The sequence below is a fragment of the Lynx canadensis genome, chromosome B2 (assembly GCF_007474595.2).
Source record: "Lynx canadensis isolate LIC74 chromosome B2, mLynCan4.pri.v2, whole genome shotgun sequence".
NCBI lineage: Eukaryota > Metazoa > Chordata > Mammalia > Carnivora > Felidae > Lynx > Lynx canadensis.
In genome coordinates, this window is record NC_044307.1 from 117,453,081 (window position 1) to 117,466,551 (window position 13,471).

A 13,471-nucleotide genomic window follows, 5' to 3' on the forward strand; every position below is an offset into this window, starting at 1 on the left:
TTATTAAGAAAGGGTGCTGGATTTTGTCAAAGGCCTTTTCTGCATCGATTGACAGGATCATATGGTTCTTATCTTTTCTTGTATTAATGTGATGTATCACGTTGATTGATTTGCGAATGTTGAACCAGCCCTGCATCCCAGGAATGAATCCCACTTGATCATGGCGAATAATTCTTTTTATATGCTGTTGAATTCGATTTGCTAGTATCTTATTGAGAATTTTTGCAATGGATAATTATATTTAATAAACATCACATGCACATTTTTTCAACATTCTCAAAAATTGTATCTTTCACAATGTATATAGGTTTAGATTCCACCATTCCTTCTGAGAATGATTTTACCATAGTAAAAAATTTCTCCCCAATTTTTAACAACAGTCTAAGATACCTGAATATAAGTTTCTCCTGAAATGTACTTCGTATAAATACATTACAGCTAATCATCAGCATTTACATGTATCCCTGCACATTCCGAACAGTTTTCTTTATTAAAAAGATTTTAAACTTAAAATCATCCAGGTTATGTAATATCTTTGCCCATTATCCCCTTTGGAAATATGCAAGACTTAGCTTCTAAAATAAATTATTGTGTACAAAGCAATGGAATAAGTCACAAACCAGGCTGATGAATTTTAAATTACTACTTTCTCTAACAAATAAAAACAAAAAGAAATATCCTACATCTGTCTTTAGAGCCAACTCTTTCAATGAATTCAGAGAGAGAGAGAGAGAGAGAGAGAGAGAGAGAGAAATAAAATTATTCGAGAACCATTTAGAAAAATAATGAAAATATAACATAGAAGGTAATATAAACAATAACTTTCAAATTTGCCTTTGAAATAATACATCACTGGGATGCAGGTATACCATCCTGATAAGCTTAACTTCAGGTCCCATACTCACATCTTCTTCTCCTAATAGAGCCTCTTCTGACAACAAAACATTGTGATATTTCCATGCTCCATTATGGTAAGAATCACTTTCTTTGTAAGGGATTTTTTGTTTGTTCTCCACTACAGTTCCAGTAAGCAAGGCAGTCTCTCCATATTTGAATAAACAGAGCTTATTCAGGTGTTTGAGACAGCTAAAAACTTTCTTTTGGTAAATCAGTTCCTTCATCTATTAATCAGTGACATGATACTTCATCAAGAGTCACTATGAATATTTAACAGATAATAGGAAGAAGAAAACTAACATGTATCAAAAGCCAATTAAGTGCAAAATCCTTTGTAAAATCTTTCTAGACATTATTGTTTCTTTTTTCCCTGTATCTTTCCTTCTCTAATAATCTCTTAAATTAGCTCATGTTTTCTATAAATACTTATTAATAAAAACATACAGCAACCTACACATATTTTATTGTGTATATTATAATAAACATTTTATATAATATATATATGCACACACAGAGAAAGAACTTATTTATAAAAATACAGTTTCTAAAAAGCAAGAAACACATATCGTGCAACTCTAAGAACCTCATTTATACTTCACATATGCCGTAGACACAGCTCAGAAACTCAGACGCAATGCTTATGAATATGTATGAAGTATAATTAGCTTGGAAAATGCTGCTTCATCACCTGTCCTGATATTGTCGATGTGCTTCGGTGACTTACTAAGCAATGTTGGAAAAGGAACTCTTCAAATTCCAATGAGTTGAAACAATTCCGTTCATCCATAACATGTTAGTATTTTTCATTCTGTTATCATATGGAAGGCTTGTCTCTTAAACCTGGGTGGTTGATATACTGTTTATAACTGACAGTTGTATGCCATCAGTCCTCTACTTTAATATTTTGGAGTGCTTCTTGAAACACTGAAACCTATCTTATTCCTCCACATCCCTTGAACCCAAACTCTCATTTCCACTGCCCTTGCCTGAGGTTACAATTCCCTTTTCTCTAGCCTATACTATCATAGCCAACCGGTGTCTCTTTTTTCTCCCACAAACCTTCCCAGTTCACCTTCTGGGACTAAGGCTCTGACCATACACTCTACTCAGAAACTTCCAATGACTACACATTGCTTATTGCTCAGTGTTTTTAGCCTGATATTCAAGCTTTCCAGAAATGGACCCGAACCTAACAGCTTTACTTCTTCATACTGCCCTTCATAAACTCTCCAGGCCTTTGCAAATGAAATACTTTTCCAGCTCTCCACACATCAAAATGTCCTGCCTCCTTGCCTTTCTTTTCCTTCCCTGAGCAAGGAGTGGTTGACAGAAAACCCAGGAAGAAATCATTGGCTTCCTGAAAAGAAGGAAAGACAAGATGCTTTGGAGCAAAAGGAAGGTCATATTCATTAATGCAAGAAGATAAGAAATTAGTAGCAGGGAAGTCTATCAACAGATGGACTTCAGTCAGGTTGCAGTCGTGTTGCTGGCCAAAGGTACCAGGGTTCAGTGGAAGATAAATACGTTGATAATCAGACTGATCAGAAAAAAAATCAGTATCTGATATCAAGAATAAAGAGGTAAAGTCATTAAAACTTTTTCAGATAGTAATACACAACTTTATGCCAGAAATCCAACAGTTTGAATGAAATGGACAGATTCCATGAAAATTACAAACCACCAAAATTCATTTACAAATAAATAACTTGAAAGTCCATTAAAGAATAGAATTTGTACTTAAAAACCTTACACACACACACACACACACACACACACACACACACACACACACAATTCAGCTCCAAATGACTTCACTAGTGAATTCCATGAAGCATTTAAGGAAGAAGTAATAAATTCTTCAGAGAATTGAAGAGAATAAACGATGTCCCGCCTCATTCCATGAGGCCAGTATCACTCTAGTACAAATGAGACAAAGACATTACCAAATATATATATATATATATATATATATATATATATATATATCAATATCCGTTATAAATACAGATGTAAAAATTCTTGACGAAATTATTACAATTCAAATCTAAGCATGTGTTAAGATACAAACTAAGGGAATATATATTTGCAAATTATATTATCTGATAAAGGATTTGTATTCAAACTATGCATTGATATCTTTCAAAACTCAGTAACAACAAGTAACCCAATAAAAAAAATGGGCAAAAGATTTAAACAGATGGAATAAGTATATTAAAAGGTGTTCAACATTATTAGTCACAAGGAAAATGCAAATTAAAACCAAAATGATATACACATACATAGCATGTCTAAAACTTACAATGACTGACTACATCAAGTATTATTAGCAAGGATGTAGATAAATTTAACTCTGCTGGTGGGAATTTAAAGTAGCACGAATAATTTGGAAAACAGGGTAGTAGTTTCTCAAAAACTGAAACATACCGCCATATCATCTAACTACTCCACTTCTAGGTATTCATTCCAGGAGAAATGAAGGCATATGTTCATGTAAAGACTTGTACACAAATGCTCCTAGAAACTCAATTTAGAATGGCCAATGTTGGAGATAGCCCAAATGTCCAACAAGAGGTGAATGAACAGATTAGGGCATATCCATTTAATTTTTAAAAGGATCACATATTGATACACAGCATGGACAAATGTTGAAATAATTATGCTGAGTGAAAGAAGCCAAACAAAAAAGAACAAGCTAGATGAGTCCACTTATGTAATATTTTATTAAATGCAAACGAACAGTGATGGAAAGGAGAAGCAGTGTTTGTGTAGAGTTGAGAGGAAGTCAAGGAGGGGTGCAAGGGAGAAATCAAGAGGAAATGGATGGTTTCTCTACCTTGATTGTCCTGATGGTTTCATGGGTGTATATATGCCAAAACTTATCAAACTGTAAATTTTAAATATGTGAAGTTTATCCCTTAATAAAACTGTTGAAATCTGTAAAAGGGTAGAAAAAAATGAAGACTGGTCACCACTATCCATAGTCCCTCACAGCTCAAACTTTAGCCTCCTTCCATGTTGTCTGATTCTTCCCCTCTTTTCTCTTACCTCATTTCATTAATTTTCTTATGTGCAGCAAATCAACTTTCTCTCCTTCCTTTACCCCCATGCCTCACTTTGCATATCCAAGATTAGCTTTAAAATTTTGGTTGTTAAATGCTTGCCAGATTATATTCTTGTAGAAAGACATTCACATCTCAAGGCTGCAGGGAAAGCTGTTTCCTTCTTTCCTTCCTTCCTTTCTCTCTTGGTCTATTTTTGTCTAGTGCTATGAGTGACCCATATGATCTGGATGACTCAGGATCATCATTATCAACATTAGTTATTTTACTACAATTACACGGGCAGCTACTGAAACCTACTTTATCCCTATCCAAATTGATTTGGACTTCGGAGCCTTACATTTTTTCCTCTACTTGATAACTTCTCCTTCCTATTGTCAGACAGATTGTCAGCTGTCACTTCTGCTGTTTTCATGTGCCTATTTAGAGAATCTTCATCCTTCTTTTTTTTGTAATTTCCTTTCTCTGATCTGTTTTGATCCAGAAAACCTGTAACCAAGGGAGTAAGAATGGAATGTAAGTTTGGAACAAATATAGGACCTTAGTAAAGAACTAAGGCTTATTTTTTTTTTGAGTAAAGTATACTGGATTTGTGCCACTTATGTTGATGCACTTACCTTTTTTATTTTTTTTTAATAAATGAAACTATATGATGTTACTGTATCTAATTCCCAAGAGAAATTATAGGCCTAAGAATTTCTGTGTTCTCAGTTGAAGAGACTGTCCATTTTCCATAGAATAATTTTCTGGGGTTATCAGAAATCTCTTTATGCAAGTGCTAAATATATATGCGCCATTTCTCTTTTTATTTATATAGATGTATCCAATATGTCCTTTTGTAGATACCTGTTCTGTGAACAGATTATTTTTTTTTATTTTTATTTTTATCAATGTTTCAAGTTTGGGTTTTTAAATTTTTTATATATTTTTTTTTATTTTAGAGAGAGAGAGAGTGCTAGCAGGGGAGAAGGGTAGAGGGAGAGAAAGAGAGAATCTTAAGCAAGCTCCACACTGAGCCCCGATACCGAGCTTGATCCCACAACCCTGAAATCATGACCTGAGACAAAATTAAGAGTCAAATACTCAACCAACTGAGCTACCCAGGTGCCCCTCCAGTTTTTATTTACATTTTAGTTAACATAATAGTGTAATATTATTTTCAGGAGTAGAATTTAGTGATTCATCACAATGAAGTGCTCTCCTTAATACCCATTGTCCGTTTAGCCCATCCCCTGCTAACCTCCCTCCATCAACCCTCAATTTGTTCTCCGTAGTTAAGAGTTTCTTATGGTTTGCCGCCCTCTCTTCTTTTTTCCTTTCCCTATGTTCATCTGTTCTGTTTCTTAAATTCCACATATGAATGAAATCATAATGGCATTTCTCTTTCTCTGACTGATTCATTTAGATTAAATTAAAGTTTGTTAGGAGAATACCTGAAAGTAAATTTTACCACGACAGTATCAAGTTCTGTGATCTTTCCTAGTTTAATGCTCAAATAATGTGACTGATTTAAAAACAAACAAACAAAAACACGTTACTGAGGCACTTGCAGGTATCTTTTAAGAGTGTTAGGTCTGGGATAACCTGAATTAGCTTTATAACTTCAACAGTAAGTATATTTAGCATTCTCTAGCTCTTCTGCTTCCTGAAATACTTTTCCAATTTAAACTTTACACATAAGATCCTATTTGATTTATCTCTTGGTATAAATGTATTCTGTGATGATATATGTGTATTATGTGATGATTGCTAAGGAACAAACACTATTAAGACAGATAACTAGACATTAGGTTAAATGATCCTTTTCCCATATCATGCTGCTATCTTTTTGTCATCTCTTTTAAGTCAAGCCTCAACAAATACATCTTTGCTAGGAGATGATTTTAGCTCAGAGATTGTTATTTAGAAGACTTTGTTTTGCTGTAGAACTTGGAGATGTGTTTTTAAAGGGAGTGGTGTTCTTCCTCATTTGAAGGAGATAAGAACTGCCCCCCCCCTTACCACACAACTCAAGTAAAATGTGATTAGGGATTAAGTCAATAGATGTGTTCAGTTATTCATCTGCTCAACTATTGTATAGCATTTAATTCTGACCAATTACATCCTTGCAACACTGCCAACCATCATGCTTTGAGCCACCTCTGCATCTCTTGACTTCCATAGTATCATGCTCTCCTGGTTTCTCTTTTCGCTCTGGTATCCCAGGTACCTTGCCAGCTCCACTTTCTGAACCTGCCCCTCACATGTTAGGATTCCTGACGGTTCTGTTCTAGCTCTTCTTCTCCTCTCCCAATAGATAGCCTCCTGACTTTAATCACCAATATGTGCTAATTTATCATTCTGTAGCCCAGAAGGCCTCCCTGGAAGTAAATCTGTATACTGCTGCCAGCCAGATATGTCTACTCCATAATTCTGTGGTTGTTGATATGTGACACTCTTTCTCTGTCCACAGGCAACAGGTCCTCAGGGTTCATTAAAGGAAGGTGCCAAAGGTTCTCTTCAGAAAAGCTTTGGGGTTCTTAATGAAGCCAAGAAGTTAGCAAACGATGTCAAAGGTTGGTATGACCTCTCTTTATTATTATTTTCAGATTAATTGTAGTTTGTTTTTTTTAATGTTTATTCTGAGAGAGAGAGAGAGAGCACACGCACACACGTGTGAGTGGGGGGAGGGGACACACAGAGAGAGAGGGAGAGAGAATCCCCAACAGGCTCTATGCTGTCAGCACAGAGCACAATGCCAGGTTCTACCTCAAAAACCATGAGATCATGACCTGAACCAAAATCAAGAGTCAGCCGCTTAACCCACTGAGCCAACCCAAGAGCCAACCCAAGAAATAATTATATTTCTAATTGGTAGGATATTTTGTCACACTATTGGAAAAGTGAAATTATTTCCCCATGATTTTTATGATTATTTTTATTATTTGGATTTAATGCAGCTTTTCAGTATTTTGACATCATATCTCATTTTGCACTGGGCAATATTTCATAATTTTTAACCTAATTTACATAACATCATATTGCCTATATCTAAAGTATAGTAACTTTTTTAAAATTAATTTATCATTTTTTAGAGAGAGAGAAAGGAAAGAAAGAGTGTGTGAGCAAGAGAGGGGCAGAGGGAGAGGGAGGGAGGGAGAGAGAAAGATAGAAAATTCCAAGCAGGCTCCACACTCAGCACAGAGCCCCACATGGGACTCGATCTCATGACTATGAGATCAAGACCTGAGCTGAGATCAAGAGCCAGACGCTTAACTGACTGAGCTACCCAGACGCCCCAGAGTAGTGACTTTTAAATTAAAGCATAACAAGTGTTTAAGAGTACTAAATCCCACTTGTTTTGGCTTCAGAAATAATAGTCACAAAACAATGAATTAGACATCATACGAATGTCCTTATGAAACTTTCAATTTGATAGTGGTCACATTTCCTGAAAATTTTTATGCTTTTTAAGTACATTTTTCTTGTGTTTTATTCCTAATTCAGTCGTCAAAGTACATAAAATATCTGCTTCAGTATATTATGGGCTTTGCATTAAAAATGTATTACTCAATATAGCTGCTCTCTAGGTAAGCTATTATATTTATTATTTCATTCAAATATCTCCTGTTTTGTTTTTTTTTTTTTTATTTCAGTTGCCTCCCGTTTCTCTCTGCCATCTCATTCCTTACCATTTTCTGGCTTGCATGTATGTCCCCAACCTTACTGAAATACTCACAGTCCTTCCAAAATATACTACCATTCCAAGCCTCCATATTTCAGAGTATCGATCCTTCTCTTTGGAATGCTTCACCACCTTTCGTTCTTTTTCATTTAATTACCTTCCACCAGAGCTTCAAAATTAAGCCCAAATGTCATCATTTCCAGGCAACTAGACACTCCATCTGAACTACATGCCCCTTCTCACTGCCTACCTTTATTATAGACTTGTCAGCCCACAGCAACCTTGTACTTATATCCCATCTTCTTGAGGACAGACACACTCTCTTCTTCTTAACTTTGCATTTCTGGTGTATAATATCACCGTGACTAGCTCAAATCAGGAAATAAACATATATTCGAAAAAAAATGTTTAAGAAGAATGGTACTCGTCTTTACTAACCTTCGAAACAAAAGAGGTTTTATAAGCATTTACATTTGTCATGCTTTAAACTAATTGTCCATTGTCTCTAATAGAGGCCAGTAGGAAATTACAACTCCTGCCTGCATTATACATGGTACTGTATAATTTGGACCGTGTGTCACAGGTGAAAGAAACCTCTATAAACATAGTTCTGTGTAGTTCTATGTAGGACTTGCTCTTATCCTAACCTGAAGAGTAACAATAGAATCCAAACCTATTTTCCTTTTGGACAAGTTGAATTGACCTCATTACTTTGTGGCCACTCTTTCCCATATAATACCTTTGCTCAGAGCTAGGATTAAGGTGAAGTGAGTGAGGTTAGGTCATGCAAGTGGGGGGTCAGATCCTTTTTGATTTCAAAGTTTAATATTTTGTGTATCGTAGATCTTCTTTGAATTAGTTTTAATTTTTAAAATATTACATCAAAATATTTTTCATTTGATTAAAGTGCCCCTTTACATTTTACTCCTGAGATGAATGCCTGAGTCACCGCACCTCACTCCCAACCCTGCCCTTCCCTCTGTTTTCCTAAAAATACTGGTGTTATAAAAATGAAGAAACAATTCAATCTTTAGAGTATTTTTTTTTCCTAAAAACAAAAAAGAAGTCTAAAGACAGGCATAGTAGAAAGGGCTAGGAGACAGAAAGGTTCATTAGTTTAAATGTCTTTTTTTGTACTTCAGGTAGTACATTATTTAAAGTAATGAAAACCCACAAACTACTCCTGTAATAATTTCTCCAAAAATCCAAGCCAAGGCTCTGACGGAGATGGGAATGTTTTCTTGCTACATTATGACATTCCCCTGATTTGTGGCCAATTACACAAGTTATAAAATGGCTGTTAATCAGAGAAATGCCATATATTACCACCAGGAACTGCTGAAATAGGCCCTACAGAGCAAAACTCTTGACAGCAGCTATTAAAATCGAGATTTAGTCATTTCCCTTTCTCTGGTGCCTGGAGTGAGAAGGAATAAAAATGGGGAGGCCAGTATACCCTCTGTATTTCTAATTTGTTACTTGGTTCAATTTGGTACAATCCGGTTAGTCCGTGCTTTAGTCACAAATGACTTAGTGCTTCTCCCTGCCATTTTCATGCTGCCCTTGCCTGGAGGGAGTCTGAACTTGCCAGGAGCAATTTGTTTTGCTTTTAAATTTTTGAATATACATTTGTTAAAAGTAACTTTGCCCTTGTACACAGTTGAAATTGGAAACCAGTCTACACTGATTGAATGTCTATGGAGGTAAAAATCATTTCCTTGATGGATATGGAACTTGGGACATATTGATGATCGAGAAGAGTTAGAAGATGAATTAATAACAGCAGGTGAATTAACACTACTTTGCAGATTGACAAGAGATTTTGTCAATAAAATAGCCAGTTAAGTTCTCATGGAATGTGTATAAGGCAAGGAATGAAGTCAAGGATGGCATGTTACAAGGTTGAGAATACTAATATTTTACAATTATGTACCTTATCTTACATAGAGTAAGTTTTCAATATTATTTACTTCTTAATTTATCCTTAATTTTTGTATTCATACAAATAAGTGACATCAATCACTTATGAGTGAATAGATAACATTTCTATAAACTGGATGACACTCATATGAAATAAAAAGATCTATTCCCAAACGCAGACATATTGATTCGGTGAATTGCATGACGCATAGTACTGTCCAGCACAAAGAACAGTAACAAAATTATCCCAAACATGAACTTTTATCAAATTAATCAATATTTTTCTTCTATGCTCTGATCCTCCTAACACTTGGGCTTTCCGTCCAGACAAGTATATCAGAAAAGTTCTCCCTTCATGAATGTAATACAGTTGTAATTACTAACCTGGTAAGATTCTACAATGTTATTTTAGATTAGAAAAAAAAAAAAAAAAAAAGAATAAACAGAAATGCTGTAGTGCTGTTAAACCAAAGTATGATGCAGGAGTTAAATTTTGTCCAAAGCATTCTTTCATTACTAAACATGTACCGCCTTTGAATTCACATACTACCATTTGCCAAAATCAGCCTTTCTAAAGATAGGCATATGAAAGACAAAATCTGTTCCATTGACAAAAAAAAAAAAAACAATTCTTGGATTGAATCGATGAAATTGAGCCTGGATCCCCTAGTCTCCCATAGTCTGAAGAACAAAACAACCTTTTCCCATAGAAATTGCTGAGTTTTCATACAGAGCTGTAGTTCCTCCTTGGGAGTGTGAATAGAGAAAATCAAGATAACAAAATCAGGTTGGACTTGGTGTAGAAGTTCAAATGTAAAGGGACAAAGTAGTGGCAGATATGGACAAGTAGGAATTGTTGGACCAGACAGTACTTGCCTTACTTGAAGGTATTCTAATTCAATTTCTTCTAGAATACCTTGCTGGCCAAAACAAAATGAGCAGGCTCACAGTCGGGCTTCAGAGCTTGTCCTAGAGGTACCATAAGTGTGTTTTAATGTCTGGTCATTTTGGTTTCTTGTTACACTGGCTGAAGAGAGGATTTGCCTCTATTTTGGTATCTTAAGTCTTTGGATATCCAGGATTTGGACATCCTGGATATCCTGGATATCCACACAAGGACCCCTTCCCTCCTCTCCTCAGATTTCCTATTATGGCCCTTTCTCTAGTGGGAGGAAGGGCATATTCAGTTGCACCTGAAATTTACTGAGGGCCTTTCAAGCATTGTGCCCATGATGAACAAGACCTCATTTGGCCCTTTCAGTTAAGGGCAAGGTTTCTCAGTAATATGCTTCCCTGTAGACCCACCCATTAAGTGACCTCAGAGGTTCCCATGAACGGGAACTCTAATATACATGTCTGGGCAAAATAGGCAATCAGAGATCGGACATATCTCAAAGTTGTGACAGCATCTGGGGAAAAGGAAACATAGGAATAACATCATGAAGGAGGGATAGAAGTACAAAATGTGGGAAGACTGGCATAGCAACCTCATCAAGTCAGTGACAGGAGGCCAGGGACAGGAAGCAGGGTCTCACTTTTGCCCAGCTTTCTTCCTTATGCAGCTGCCCATCCTTCTGCAAGGCCTCAGCTTCCTGCCCTGGGTTGTGAGGTTGACCTAGAGGGCAGACTTTTTGGAAATCTCAGTATTAAGAAGACAAAGGACTGTATAGGTGGGTGGAAAAACTAAGAGTGAAGTTATTTGAGGAAAATTGTACCTCCAATGTTCTTAAAATGTTCATAGAAGAAAATATATCATGTAATATAATAAAATTTAAAAATTGTGTAACACAATCATATATTATGTAATTTAGTAAGGCTGGCCACCTCTCATATATAAAACAAAATCATTTGATTTGAATAAACACCAGCAATTTGAATTATACCACATTTGTACAGTGGGACCAACACTTTAGCCCACAATTAGTCTGGCTCCAAAGCCTATGCTTTTACGCATAGCTGGATAAAAACACTGAGCTTCTTCCATAGTTAAGAAGGTGACACAGTGACACTTAATGATTCTAACAAATGCTTGATAAATGAATAAGTGGATGAATACCCAAGGTAGCAGAAATCTCTCATTACCAGGAAGGTCAAAATCAAGATATTTTACATGACCTCATGCCGATCCCTTTCTGCTTCAGAACCACACACAAAAATGCTGCAAACATTATTAATCTGCTCTCTAGCTTAGAAGGTGCCTTCACAAGAAAACATAAAGCACATTTGTGACAAATGAAAGTGACATGGATTTTTTTTTTACAAGGAAATCCTAAAGAGGATATTCCTTCATTTTTGTTTAAAGAAGAAAACCAGAAGTGATAAGGATCCATCAAAGTAGTAGTTCATAATAAGACAAATATCATGGTAATCAAGTTCATTGCAAAATGTTATCTGGATGGTAGTTTGGCAGGAGAGATTCCATTTAACCAGACCCCTTGAAAATTAATAGTCATTCTGTGAATTTCATCCTTATGAATGAGAGATTCTCTCAAGGTATTTGCTTGTGCATAAATAAAAACTAAAAATTGCATTTGAAGAACGTAATGAGTTTGGATAGTCAAATAGAATATTTCATTAAAATCTGTTTAAAAGCATTCTTATATTTAGCTGAAACCTATTTCAACATTATTGAAAACTGGTAAATACATCAAAGCCATTATCAAGCCAATGTGAATTATTTTGTTACCATTTACTGCCTGTCATAAAGCCAATACTTTCTCATATATCCTCAGATTTATTTCTCATATCAGTCATACAAAGAAATGTGCTGTCCTCATTTATACGTGTAAAAAGGGATAGAATTGGCATTTGAACCCAAAACTTCCATCTCTAAGTCTTATAAGGATTTCATTGCACCACATGACATTTTTAATGACTAGAATTTTGTAAAAGATCATTATTGATGATGAAAGAAATCACATTTACAGCTTTAAGATACAGCATAGCATTGTTCAAAGTCACCAGTTCTAATCTAAACTCTAAACCCTATTCAGCACAGCTTCAGAGACACGAGTAAATGTGTACTCTTAGTGGAACTGACTTACAACTCTGTCTTGTGATTTTCGTTTTGAATATGTCTGCCTCACAATGTCAGCTGACAGGCAACAAAGGGAAATGACATTGTCCGGAAGGTTCGCAGTCTACCCTTACCGCTCTGCTTCTTCCCCTCACTTTATGACCTCTGCCTCTGCCAAACCCATTTCTGGACACTTGTCTTCTCATGTGTGAGGACAGGATGAGAAAGGGGGAACCAGAGCTGAAAGCATGTGTGTATGGCCTTTGAGGTTTGGTGAGTGTGGTGTCTAGAGAGAAAATAGAAGGAATGACTTGATTACAGCTACTGGGTTCAAGAGCCGAGGAAATGAGAGGAAATCCTCTAAATGTCACTATGAATCACAAATCTGACCCTTTCTTGTTCTTCAGAAATGACAACTAAAGAATTGGGTAGGTGTTCTTTTAACTATTAATAATTCCATTTCTGTGGTCGTGTTACAGTACAAACTGGGCCAAATGTAATCTTCCTTGCATGTCACCTATGGAGCCACTCTGCCTCATATGTGTTTTCATTTAAAGCCAACCTTGGAGTGCTTATTTTTTGAGCTTTTCATTGCTATAATTTCTCAAGTTTTCCATTTTGAAATCTGCACTACTTTTCTGTACACAGCTTCTATTCACCTAATTCTATTGATGAAGCTATAAAGTATTTAGATTGGGTTTGAGAAATTCCAGAAACTACTTCAGGGGGAAAAAAAAAATGATCAGAATGTAAGAAAGGATACATCAAGAAGGAATCCGAATCAAGTAGGTGAAACATAGAATTCAGAGTGGGGTCAGAATATTCACATTTTTATTTTCTAGTACAGAAAGCAGAGGAGCAAAATTACTGCTTTGGAACTTGAGGGACAGCAGCAACAATGTACTTCGGATCGTT

At 35.8% G+C, this 13,471-nt stretch overlaps 1 protein-coding gene across 1 annotated transcript in view; it reads left to right on the plus strand.

Moving 5' to 3' along the window:
• Positions 1-13,471, plus strand: part of LAMA2 (laminin subunit alpha 2) — a 615,841-nt gene that overhangs the window by 511,369 nt on the left and 91,001 nt on the right. The window contains 1 exon segment of the mRNA XM_030316311.1: positions 6,409-6,511. Within this exon segment, the coding sequence (XP_030172171.1) occupies positions 6,409-6,511 (103 nt within the window).